General features: G+C 37.8%; 1 protein-coding gene across 5 annotated transcripts in view; it reads left to right on the top strand.

Annotated features, from left to right (window-relative positions):
• BBS4 (Bardet-Biedl syndrome 4) overlaps positions 1-13,675 on the top strand; it is a 54,835-nt gene that overhangs the window by 18,797 nt on the left and 22,363 nt on the right. The window contains exon 1 of one of the 5 annotated variants that reach the window (XM_027067722.2): positions 12,179-12,262. The exons of the other annotated variants lie outside the window; for them this stretch is intronic. Within the exon in view, the coding sequence (XP_026923523.1) occupies positions 12,223-12,262 (40 nt within the window). The 5' untranslated portion in view covers positions 12,179-12,222. Of the gene's footprint in view, positions 1-12,178; positions 12,263-13,675 lie in introns of those variants that run through there. 5 annotated transcript variants of the gene reach the window in all.

Here is a 13,675-nt window from a genome sequence, read left to right as displayed (position 1 = left end):
TCTTTGTTGAGGTTAGGCCTATTTTATAAATTTTGTGTTATATTTTTTTAAGAACTTTTTTTTAAGTTTGAGAGAGAGCAAGTGTGAGCGGGGAGGGGCAGAGAGTGAGAATCAGAGGTAGGCTTCTTGCACTGTCAGCACAGAGCCCAACGCAGGGCTTGATCTCATGAACTGCAAGATCATGACCTGAGCTGAAATCAAGAGTACACTGCTTAACCAACTGAGCCACTCAAGTGCCCCTATAAATATTTTTTAAATGTTTTGTTTATTTTTTGAGAGAGAGAGAGAACACGAGTGCATAAGCAGGGGAGGGGCAGAGAGAGAGGGGGACAGACGATCCTGTGTGGGGTCTGTGCTGACAGGCTGACAGCAGCAGGGCTCCTGTGGGGCTTGAACTCATGAACTGTGAGATTATGACCTGAGCATAACCAGGTTGGACTCTCAACCAACTGAGCCCCCCAGGTGCCCTGAGGTTAAGCCTGTTTTAATAGTGATTGATTCTTATCTTTTTTTTTTTTTCCTTTAAGAGATGTTAGCTTCAGTTATTTCAGGATTTTATTCAAAAATTTGATTCAGAGAACCTTATTCAGCAGCACTTAGTTTAAAAAAAGTCAAGACTTTTTCAACATTCTTTTCTCTGTCTTTAGTCTGAAAAGGAAGACAGATTTAAAGGAATCAAGAATCTGGTATTGATTTAATTTTGGAGGTAAAGTTTTAGCTAGGTATCATCCTCTTTTTCCTCTGTAGGGTTTAGAGAACTAGAGTGATGAGTAAGTTATTTATACTTAAAAATCATCTGGGCACTCTTGTATGCAGAGAAATATGCAAGTATGAATTGACACAAATGCTTTTGAGTAAAAGTTTGTCAGTAAATATCAGGAGCTTTAAAAGCTCAGGGGCGCCTGGGTGGCTCAGTCAGTTGAATGTCTGACTATTGATACCAGCTCAGGTCATGATCTTGCCTTTGTGAGACTGAGCTCCTTGTTAGGCTTCGTGCTGAGCAGAACTTGCCTGGGATTCTGTCTCTCCCTCTCTCTCTGCTCCTCCCCTGCTTGTGCAAACTCTCTCTCATTCTCTGTCTCTCAAAATGCATACACTTAAAAATAAAAGTTTATATTATTTAACTTAGTACTTCGTATTCTAAGAATCTGTTCAAATAAAGTATTCTCAACATTTTTTGATTTTTATAAAGCAAAGATATTCATTACAGAAGTATTCATTACACTATAGCAGTGATTTATTGTAAACAACTTACACATTCAGCAATAAAACAAAGCTAAGTAATTATTTATTCATGCAAATAAATACGAACCAGCTATTTAAATTAATGTTTATTTTTAAAAAGCAGCATTGAGGGGCTCCTAAGTGGCTCAGTTAGTTAAGTGTCTGACTTCGGCTCAGGTCATGATCTCAGAGTTCATGGATTTGAGCCCCGCATTGGGATCTCTGCTGTCAGTCCAGAGCCTGTTTCAGATCTCTCCCCCTCCCCCTATCTATCAAAAATAAATAAACATTTAAAAAAAGATATAAAATTATCTGTAGATAAATATCTCTCTTAAAATGCACATATAAAAAGATTAGGAAGAAATATGGTAAATTAATAACCATGATTATCTGTAAGTATGTGAACATGTGAGGTTTTTTGTTGTTGTTCCTTTCTATATTTTCAAAACTTCTGTAGTGAGCATGTAATTTTTCTAAGTTTCAATATTTTGATTTTTTTTTTAAGAAGCTCTACAGTCAACATGGGGCTTCAACTCATGGCCCCCAAATCAGGAGTTGCATCTCTGCCAACTGAGCCAGCCATGTACCCCCAAGATTTTATTTAAGGTTTTTTTTTATTTTTTAAGGTTTATTATTTTGAGAGAGAGAGAGCATGTGTGATTGGGGGAGGGGCAGAGAGAGAGAATCTCAAGCCAGATTCTGATATGGTACTCAAACTCATGAACCGTGAGATCATGACTTGAGCTAAAATCAAGAGTTGGATGTCTGACTGAACCACCCAGGTGCCCCGAATCTATTCTTAATGTAAAAAGTTTGAACAACTTCAAGAAAGCTAAATACTCCTTAAATCACCATCCAGTCCAGTGGTAATCATTATTTTCAGTTAATGTGCTTTATTTAGACTTTTATACAGTGTATGTGTATATGTGTATAGGATTATAAGTATACAGTTTACTGTTGTGTAAGTGTTTTATATAAATGGTAACTATCATGTATTTTTCTAGGTTGATATATCTTGGAGGGCTTTCCATGTCAGTAGGTCAAGATCACTTCATTATTCTTAACTATACTCGTTCATAGTACAGATATATTACAGTTTCTTTTCCTTTTCATAGCATTTAAATTGTTTCTGGGGCACCTGGGTGGCTCAGTCGGTTGAGCATCCGACTTCAGCTCAGGTCATGATCTCGCAGTTTGTGAGTTCGAGCCCCACGTCGGGCTTTGTGCTGACTGCTCAGAGCCTGGAGCCTGCTTCAGATTCTGTATCTCTCAGTCTCTCTCTGTGCCCCTCTCCCACTCGTGCTCTGTCTCTCTCTCAAGAACAAATAAACATTAAAAAAAATTAAAAAGTTAAATTGTTTTTAATTTTTCACTATTTGGTATAATGGCCATCTGGGAAAAGTATGCACACTTAAAATTTTAATAATTCTTCCAAGTTGCTCTACAAAATTACCATTTATATTTTTACTATTAACATGAGTATCTACAGCATATCTCTCCATATTATTTTTATGATGTCCACAAAATAATAGCAGTAAGAAATATGTAATGCAGGATTGTAAGAGGGATGTGCTCATCTTTTTCAGACCTTGTTTTACCTGAGTTGCTTTTAGCAGTAAATAACAGAAAATCCAACTCAGTGGCTTAAACAATAAGGAATTTTTTCGGTTAACATAAGAGGAAGTCCAGAATTAGAATGGGCTCTAGGGCTGGTCAAGCAGTTCAGTGACATATGAAGCTCTGAGTTCTTTCTGCCTCTCGTGCCTGTATTTTCCTGAAGTTCAAGCTGCCAGTGGCATTCCGGATCCATTTTCCCAATGCCAGAGATATGGTCTGGCTTCCCATTGTTCTCTTTTAAAAATAAGAAAGGCCTTCTTTCCCCAGAACCTCTTAGGAATACTCTTTTCATTGGATCAGATTGATAGGCCTGCCAGTCTTGGACAAGGGAGATAGGATTACCATTGATTAGTTTAATCAGCTGATAGGCAGTGAATTTTGAGGAGTCCAGGGGTAATCAATGCTGGTTGCAGAGCACAGACGCTCAGATAAGTTAAGTGGTGTATGGATACAGGAGCAAATACGAATGCACAGGAAGCCGTCAGACTCCTCCCTCCAACACAGTGTTTTTAGAAATCAGCTGCTATGATTTCTTGCTTCTGTTTCTGTCATCATCTGCTCTGTCTCTGTTTTTCTCTTTGGGTCTATTCTGACTCTCTGCTTGTAGTGCTGCTATTGATTACTTCTCTTTTACTTTCCTTTGCCTTTTATGATAAAAACATTTTATATAGTGTAAATATCTGAATCACACATTTTACATTGTACAGGTTTGAGAAATGATTGTGAAGAATAGGATATGAGAAAATAGTTTGTTTTGTATAAAACTTGGTTTAATATTACTCAGTAATTTCTCTTGAATTCTGATGTCAAATTGGGCTGCCAGTAAAGATGGTACAGTAAACTCAAGTTTTGTTCACTCCTACTCCAGATACAGAGCAATAAAGAATAAAATGTAAGTAGCAAGAATATACAAAGCCCACCTGAAGGAAAATTATTTTTAGGCAAATAGACTATGAAAGAAAAAGGAAAGGACCCTGGTTTTTATTTTAAAATATAAGTTTATGGTTTTCTGATGAGAAAATCAGTATAACTTCATCATAGAAATTTGGAAAATATAAGGAAGTATAAACAGGAAAAATGTCAACCTTAAGATTTAATGAACTTTAATTGGCAAATTAAAAATTAAAGTAGTATTTTGAACAAAAAGCTTTCACATTTCACTGTGAAGTCTTTAGATGTCTTATTAACCTGTAGTTCAGATATTCTCAACCTTGGCAGTATTGACATTTTGGACATGATGAGTTCTTTCCTGTGGGAGAGGTCCTATATATTGTAGGATGTTAACAGCATCCGTATCCTCTACCTAATGCAGGTTAGTAGTGCCCAGTTGTGACAACTGAACATCTCCAGGTATTGCCGTATGTCTCTAGGGTGCAAAATTGTTCCTAGTTGAAAACCATTGCTCTGGTTAAATAAATAGTATGACACTTGAAAATAGAAGGTAGGAAGTTAATAACTTTAACATAAGGAATTCACACAGAAGTTGGATTAACAGGCAGAAAGACTTCATCTGACCAAGCAGTAATTGAAGGCATTTTGACTGAGAAGCTCTGTGTCTGGATTTGGATGTTGTCCCCCAACCACACCCCTTAGCCTGAGAGGCTCATATCCTGGTTTGACTCTAGTCTTGAGGGTAGTGAGTGCCAACTGTGGAAAGGGTAAACAACTTCCTATTTGGGATTTTTGTCCAAATATATCTGGACTTTTTCAAGAACAAGCAACTTCTTATTTGGAATTGTTTATCAGAATTACTTGATGGTTCTGAGAAAATAATATCCTACATGGGGCTACTTAAGTCCTCTTCATTTCTCCTTATGAATGACCTCAGGTGACTTTCCTCTGGCTTTCAGTTGAGGACCTTATCCATCATTGAGGTGAGTGAATTGATTTCCTTCATGGGTATATTTCCTTTCTTAGAGGAATCTCCATTGGAGACCTTTTCCATTTTGGGGTGGCTATAGCCCAGGATGAGTTTTGTCTACAACCTGAGGCAATATATTTACTTGTGAGAAACTTAACTCAGCTTGAGGTTTGCTTTCAGAGTATTTTTTTAATAGAAGAAAAAAAATTTTTTATTGTGGCAAGATATATGTAACCATTTTTAAGTGTACAGTTCGGTGGCATTAATTATATTCACTATGTTGTACAACCATCACCTTCTATTTCAAAACCTTTTTCATCACCCCAAACAGAAACTACATACCCGTTAAATAATAACTTTCCATTTCCCCCTTACCTCTAACCCTTGCTAACCTCTGTTCTACTTTCTGTCTCTGAATTTGCCCCTTCTAGATGTTTCATATAAGCAAAATCATACAGTATTTGTCTGTTTGTGTCTTTTTTATGTTCTCAGGGTTCATCCATGTTGTACAGAATTTCATTCCCTTTTAAGGCTGAATAATATTCCATTGTGTGTATATACCACATTTTGTTTATCAATTTATTTGTTGATGGATATTTGGGTTGCTTCCATAGAGTATTTTTAAGTTGTCAGTAATTCTTAAAACCTTAAGGAATTTAAAGGTTGTGGAGGTTGGGAATGTTACAGATATTCTGGAAATAGGTCATTTCCTATACTATGTGTAACAATTTCTTTTACGGACTAATTACTATCTGTATATTTGGTTCTCAGTAATGATTTTATAGACACATGCTTTAAAACATTTTTTTATTAATATTTATTTTTTTGAGAGAGAGAGTCAGAGTGCAAGTGGGGGAGAGGTAGAGAGAGAGGGAGACACAGAATCTGAAGCAGGCTCCAGGCTCTGAATTGTCAGCACAGAGGCCAATGCAAGGCTTGAACCCACAAACCATGAGATCATGACCTGAGCCAAAGTTGGACACCAACTGAGCCACCCAAGTGTTCCATATAGATACATGCTTTTGACTTCATTAATACATTTCCCTTTTTCTGTGTTTTAGTTCTTGTGTATAGAGAGTTGTAGAGTTAGAAGGTTATTTCGATGTTGTCTAATTTAGTTTACAATCCGCATGAAATTGCTCTCACAGCATCTTTCATTGACAGTTCTCTCACTTTACTGTTTCTACTGTAACAGTGAATGCCTTTTATTGATTTGCTTTTTGCTTTTTGAAGGGATAGTTCTCTTGTCTCCATGTATTCAACCCTGTTTTCCTAGTCTATTGTAATCTGGCTTTTGTGCTGCCACTGCACTGATTAAATTGAGCTGAGCATTGGCATCTTTTATTATTGAGGTAAAATATATAGAACATAAAATTTATCATTTTAACCATTTTTAAATATACAGTTCTGTGGCAGTAAGTACGTTCACATTGTTCTGCAACTGTCACCACCATCCATCTCCAAACTTTTCCATCTTCTCCAACTGGAACTTTGTACCCATTAAACAATAACTCTCCATTACTCCCTTCCCTCAACACCTGGTAACCACCATTCTACTTTCTTTTTCTTTTTTTCCAGTTTTATTTTATTTTATTTTATTTTATTTATTTTATTTAATTTTATTTAATTTTATTTAATTTTTAATTTTTTCTTTTATTTTAGAGAGAGCAAGAGCACTAGTAGGGGAGAGGGGCAGAGGGAGAGAGAGAAAGGATATCTCAAGCAGGCTCCATGCTCAGCGCAGAGCCTGGCACAGTGCTCTATCCCACGACCCTGGGATCACAACCCGAGCCAAAATTAAGAGTCAGATGCTTGGGGCGCCTGGGTGGCTTATTTGATTAAGCGGCTGACTTCAGCTCAGGTCATGATCTCACAGTTCGTGAGTTCAAGCCCCACATCAGACTCTGTGCTGACAGCTCAGAGCCTGGAGCCTGCTTCAGAGTCTGTGTCTCCCTCTCTCTCTGCCCCTCCCCAGCTCTGTCTCTCTCTCTCTCTCTCAAAAATAAACATTAAAAAAAAAAAAAGCAAGTCAGATGCTTAACTGACTGAGCCACCAAGGTACCCCTTCTAGTTTTATTGAGTTATAATTGACATATAACATTGTATTGATTTTAGGTGTACAATATGATGATTTGATAGATACGTATATTGCAAAATGATACCGCAATAAGTTTAGTTAAAATCTATCACCTCGTATAATTACAGAATTTTTGTGTATATTTGTGTGTGATGAGAGCTTTTAAGATCTCATCTCTTAGCAACTTTCAGTTGAGTTACTTGAGTCACTATGCTGTACATTACATCCCAGAACTTATTTGTCATATAACTGAACGTTTACACCTTTTGACTCCCTTTATGCATTTTGCCCACCCTCCACTCCTACCTCTGGTAACCACCAATCTGTACTCTATGAGTTCAATTTTTTTTTTTTTTTAGATTCCACATATTAATGTGATCATGCAGTATTTATCTTTCTCAGTGACTTTATTTGACTTAACGTGCACAAGGTCAATCTATTTCACAAATGGAAGAACTTTCCTTCTTTTTTACGGCTGAATAATATTCCTGGTGTGTGTGTTTGTGTGTGTGTATCACATTTTCTTTATTCAACACCATTCTATTTTCTGTCTCTATGAATTTGCTTAGGTATACCTCGTATAAGTGGAATCATATAATATTTTTCCTTTGTGTCTGGCTTATTATATTTAGCAATGTATACCTTCAAGGTTCATCCATGTTGTAGCAGGTGTTGGAATTGTATTCCTTTTTAAGGCTGAATAATATTCCATTGTATGTATATACCACATTTGGTTTATCCATTCAGCTGTTGATATTTGAGTTGCTTCCACTTTCTGGCTATTGTCAGTAACACTGCTATGAACATGGTGTACAAGTGTCTGTTTGAATCCCTGTTTTAATTTCATCTTTCTTAATTATTTTTTTCTTTCTCTTTCTTTCTTTCTTTCTTTCTTTCTTTCTTTCTTTCTTTCTTTCTTTCTTCTTTTCCTTCCTTCCTTCTTTTTCTTTCTTTCTTTTCTTTCTTTCTTTCTTTCTTTCTTTCTTTCTTTCTTTCTTTCTTTCTTTCTTTCTTTTCCTTCCTTCTTTCTCCTCCCCCCTCCCTCCCTCCCTCCCTTCCTTCCTTCCTTCCTTCCTTCCTTCCTTCCTTCCTTCCTCCTTCCTTCTTTCTCTTCCTTCCTTCCTTAGTCCAGCTTTTTATTGAATATGTTACAAAAAGGTTTAGTCAAATAGACCAAAGCCCATGTTATCAGACTCCTCAGGTTCTTCCCTCCTTGCTTCACTTCTCCTCAGCTGAGACAGCTGTAGTGGAGGGGGCAGGGTTTCCTGCTGGGGCAGGTCCACCACCCTTTCACTGCAGATGAGGCTTCCATGTTGACGATGGTGAGAGCCTCTGCACACAAGCCTGGTCAGAAAGGTCCAGCACTTACTTTGGCTGCACTGAGAACATTCATCTTATCTCTGTAACTGTTACCTCATCATTGTGCAGGATGAGGGGCCAGTAGATGCAGGTGAAAGTGTTGGGCTGGCAGCTGGCGGCCAGGCTATTCACAGGATGAAGTGAGGGCTTTACCCCAACATGGCCTTAGCTTCCTTGGAAGGACCAAGCACCTTAGCAGCAAATGCAGAAACAGGCTCCCTTCTTTCATTTCTTTTGGGTATCTACTCAGAGTGGAGGTGCTGGACCATATACTATTGTTTGATTTTTTTGAGGAACAATGCTAAGTTTTAAATGGAAGTGCTAATAAGATCTACAAATCTTAAGTGCCCAGATTTTGAATTTTTTTGAAAGTTTATTTATTTTGAGAGAGAGAGAGGGAGAGAGAGAATCCCAAGCAGGCTCTGCACTATCAGTGCACGGAGCCTGATATGGGGCTCAAACTCAACAAACCTGTGAGATAATGACCTGAGCCGAAATCAAGAATTGGATGCTTAACCAACTGAGCCAGCCAGGCACCCCATTGAATTTTGACACATACATATACTCATGTAATCATCACTCAGATCATTTTCATCACCCAGAAAGTTTCCTCGTGCCCCTTTACAGTCAGTCCTCCCTTCAGTTCTCTAGAGGGGGCTATTCTGATTTCTGTCCCTGTAAATTAATTTTGTGTGTGCTTGAACTTCATACAGAGGGAATCATATGATATGTACTGTGTAGCTTTTGGTATCTTTTCCTCAACATAGTGTTTTTGAGATTCATCCATGTTGCAATAATGTATCAGTAATTTTTTTAAAGTACTGTATAATGTGTCATTGTATAAATGAATATACCATTTTATCCATTCTCCTGTTGGTGAACATTTGTGTTGTTTCCAGATTTTGACTATCATGTAAAAGCTTCTGTGAACATTCATTTACACATCTGTGTGTGTGTGTGTGTGTGTGTGTGTGGTAGGTGTTTTCATTTCTCTACAGTAAGTACCTAGGGAATGGAATTGCTGGGCCATATATAAAGTGTATATTTTAATTTTATGAGAGACTGCCAAAGTGGTTGTGTAATTGTACTGTCCCACCAGCAATTGAGATTTCTGATTGCCCTGAATTTTTACTAACATTTGTTACTCTCAGTCTTTTTCATATTAGACATGCTGGTAGATATGTTGTAGTATCTTATTATGACTTTAATTTGCATTGTCCTTATGACTAAGTGAGTTGAACGCTTTTTCATATACTTGTCATTTCTTTTGTGAAAGAAATATTAAGGTTTTTGCTTGTTTTATTTTTAATTTTTTTTTAATTTGTATTTTAATGTTTCTGTATTTTTTGAGAGAGAGAGAGAGAGAGAGAGAGAGCGCCTGAGTGAGCATGGGGTAGGGGCAGAGAGAGAGGGAGACACAGAATCTGAAGCAGGCTCCAGGCTCTGAGCTATTATGATCGCGTAGAGCCTTACGTGGGGCTTGAACTCATGGACCGCAAAATCATGACCTGAGCTGAAGTCGGACGCTTAACTGACTGATCCACCCAGGTGCCCCTTAACCTGTTCACTGCATTGAAGTCCCTCTGTTGTAAATTCTCAAGTGGTTTTTATGGTCCCTTGTTAGACCCTGACTGATAATCACAGAGCTCAAGTAAAAAAAAATCTTACATTTACATTTGTTTCAAGATGTGTCATCTTTCTTTTCTTTTAATTCCAGTGTACATGTACAGTGTTAATGTTAATTTCAGGTGTACAATATAGCGATCGGACAATTCCATATATTACTCAGTGCTCAACAAAACAAGTGTACTCTTGGTGTACCAGGGTGGCTCAGTCGCTTGTGTCTGACTTTGGCTCAGGTCATGATCTTGCAGTTTGTGGGTTTGAGCCTGGCATTGGGCTCTCTGCTGTCAGCATGGAGCCTGCTTTGGATCCTCTGTTCCATTTTCTCTCTGCCCCTCCCCCACTCTCACTGCCTGGCTCTCAAAAATAGACATTTCAAAAATTAAAAGTATTTATTTAGAGAGAGAGCGTTAGTGTCAGCAGGGAGGGTCAGAGAGAGGGAGAGAGAATCCCAAGTGGGCTCAGAGCCTGACGTGGGGCTCTGTTTCACAAAAGATCATAACCTGAGCCAAAATCAGGAGTCAGATGCTTAACCAGCTAGGTCACCCAGGCATCCCAAGATAAATGTACTCTTAATACTCTTTACCTATTTCCCTATTCCCCCACCCCCTCCCCTTTGGTCTATCCATTTGCTCTCTGTTAAGAGTCTGTTTTTTGGTTTCTCTTTTTTTCCCTTTGTTTGTTTTGTTTCTTAAATTCTACATATGAGTGAAATCATAGTATTTGTCTTTTTCTGACTGACTTATTTCACTTAGCATTATACTTTCTATATCCATCCATGTTGTTACAAATGGTAAAATTTCATCTTTTTTATGGCTGAGTAATATTTCATTGCATATATGTACCACATCTTCTTTATCCATTGATGGACACTTGGGCTGCTTCCATATCTTGGCTATTGTAAATAATGCTGCCATAAACATAGGGATGCATATCTCTTCAAATTAGTCTTTTTTTGTATTCTTTGGGTAAATACCCAGTAGTACAGTTACTGAATCATATGGTAGTTCTATTTTTAATTTTTGGAGGAACCTCCGTAGTGTCTCCTACAGTGGCTGCACCAGTTTTTATTCCCATGAACAGTGCATGAGGGTTCCATTTTCTCTACATCCTCATCAGCACTTGTTTTGTTGTTTCTTGTGTTGTTGATTCTGACAGGTGTGAGGTGATATCTCATTGTGGTTTTGATTTGCATCTCCCTGATGATGAGTGAAGTTAAACATTTTTTCATGTGTTGGTTGGCCACATGTATGTCTTTCTTGGAGAAATGACTGTTCATGTCTTTTGCCCATTTTTTAAATTGGATTATTTCTTTGGTGTTGAGTTGTATAAGTTCTTTATGTATTTTGGATACTAACCCCTTATTGGATATATCATTTGCAAATATCGTCTCCATTTCAGTAGATTGTCTTTTAGTTTTGTTAATTTCCTTTGCTGTCCAGAAGCTTTTTTATTTGGATGTAGTCCCAGTAGTTTCTTTTTACTTTTGTTTTCTTTACCTCAGGAGAAGACTTGTTGTATCTTTTGATGTCCCAAATTGAGATAGTAAAGTGTTAGAAGTCCTGTTATAACATGAAGAAATTAACATTTATTGAATGGCCACTTTCAGATTTTTCGTAGTTTTCCAGTGAAAATTATAGAGGGAAAAATGGAGGCCCAGAGAAGATAAATAACTTGCTGTAGGTCCCAGAGAAGGCTGGTATTGAATCAGGATGGGAATTCTACATATAAAAACCATGCGTGATGTGTCTGCTTATCCGGGAAGAGATCCTTTACCAAAGAAGGGTTCATTTATAATGTACTTCTAAAAGTCTTAGTTATTTTAGAAGATTTTTCAGCTAAGAATTCAAGGCACAATAATTTTCTGCTCAGCTTTCATTTTTCTGGTATGTTATTCCCTAGCACTGATCAAAGTTTAAGATAAAAATTTGAGTTAGGGCCATTACTAAGAGACTTCAGCCCCTAGGACAAATTACAAGGGAGAAGAATTCTTGTACTGTTATGTTTATTTGGTTGTGTAATTGTTTAAGATAGAAGTCTGGTGTATCCTTAGAGGGGAAAGAAAGAGGAGAGATGCCACAAAAGAGTAGAATGGGGGCAGGAGAATAGAAGGGCCAAGGGAGTATGGTTGCCAGGTTGCCAGCTTTCCACCCCTCCTGCCTCAGTGATGGTGGAGGGGCAGGGTGGGAACTGGAGATAGGAATGAGGTGCAGCGGCTGAAAGGCATTACCTTGTCTTCATCTCATCAGCCGGCCACCTGACCTCTGTGATAATAGAGGCTCCTGAAGTGTAGCATCAGAGATGACTGCCCTGCTCTGCTGTAAAATAGAGGAGGCTGTGCTTTGCCTTTACATGTCTATCTTTTTTTTTAGAGGATCTTTCACATAGGTAGTTGTCATAATACTTGGTGAAAGCATGTAAGAACCAGTACCCCTGTTTGTAGCGGGAATTGGAGTGAGCAATGATTTGGGATACAAGAAATTCAACTTACACATTTACAGGTAAAATTCTAACATAGACTCAAGACTTACAGACTCCAGGGATTTCTAAGGCATCCAGAATTCCCTCATCTTAGAAAATAAATAATAATGCAGATAATAAAAATAATAGCAGCGACAGCTAACACTTGTGTAGAGCTTAACTATATGCCAGAATTTGAACCTCTTTATATATATTGTTATTCAGTCCTCACAACTCTGTGAGGATATTTTATTCCTTGACCTTCCTATTTAAATGTGTAACCCCTTACCTGTACTCCTTGTCCTTCTCTGCTTTTGTAGAAAAATATCACTCCTATAAAACTCACTTTATTATCATCTGCCCCTTCTGTTAGCACTCTCTGACTTACCCCCAATCCTGTCCCCACTGATTTAAGGCAGGAGGTCAGTTTGGTTCACTTTTGTATTGTCAATGCCTAGAATAGGACCTGGCACATGGTAGGTGCTCAGTGAATATTTGTTGAATGAATAAATGAATGAGTCTCTATTTTATAGATGAGGAAACTATATTTCCCAAGATCACACAGTTAGAAATAGGACAGTGAAATTCCAGTCTTTGATGAAGCTAGAATTCTCTTAGCTTTTAGACAAATTATATCTCCAGGAGTGTGAAATGACCTTTAAGCCAGATTTGGCGATGGCTTCCCTTCTTTTAATCCCTAGGTTTGCATTTCATGGGCCTCTGGGCTCTTAAATTATCTTACAGATTGAATATTTTTTTCCTCCATTCTTTATCCAGGAAAAACAAAAAATTACTCATCTTTTATTGTGAAATTTTAAAAATAGCAAAACTCTGATTTACATTTTATGAATTTTGTCTATAGCCTGAAGCTGTAGAAGCAATGATACTTAGTCATATTTTAAACTCAAAGGGTTCAGTGTCTCCTTTCACTCTTTCCCTTCAGGGGGCATGTGACAGAGGAATAGGCCATACAAATGAGACTTGGCCCAAGATTACTCAGTAATCCACTTGCCCCAGAACTATTCATCATGGTGTATTTCTTTACCCACTTGACATGTGTGCACGAGCACCCACACCCATCTCTAAACTTGGTGATCAGTATGGCCTTTTGTAGGAAATTTAATTCTGGAAGTGGTTAGGCAGAACATGAAATGCTAAAATCTGACAGTTGAGGGAGCTTAAGGAAAGAAGGAAGGAAACAGAAGTCATCAGAGAATCTCAACTAGGAAGAAGGGCAGTCCCACTCAGAGTGTGGGTTTTTGGAAGGTGAAGAGTATAGTGCTGTTGAACACTTTACCTTCTTTTCCTTTTGGCATATGAAACCATACCCATTCTTTCTGTCACAATTTTACCTTGTAAATTCCATTGACAATCCCTGTTCTTGGGAAGGACTAAGCAGCAATACTTTGTTATTGTGTTCTGACACCATTAACTCGGGGTCACAGGAAACTTCT

The sequence above is a fragment of the Acinonyx jubatus genome, chromosome B3, assembly GCF_027475565.1.
Source record: "Acinonyx jubatus isolate Ajub_Pintada_27869175 chromosome B3, VMU_Ajub_asm_v1.0, whole genome shotgun sequence".
Lineage (NCBI taxonomy): Eukaryota > Metazoa > Chordata > Mammalia > Carnivora > Felidae > Acinonyx > Acinonyx jubatus.
Note: the sequence above shows the minus strand (reverse complement) of the source record. Positions and strands in the feature narration are given on the sequence as shown.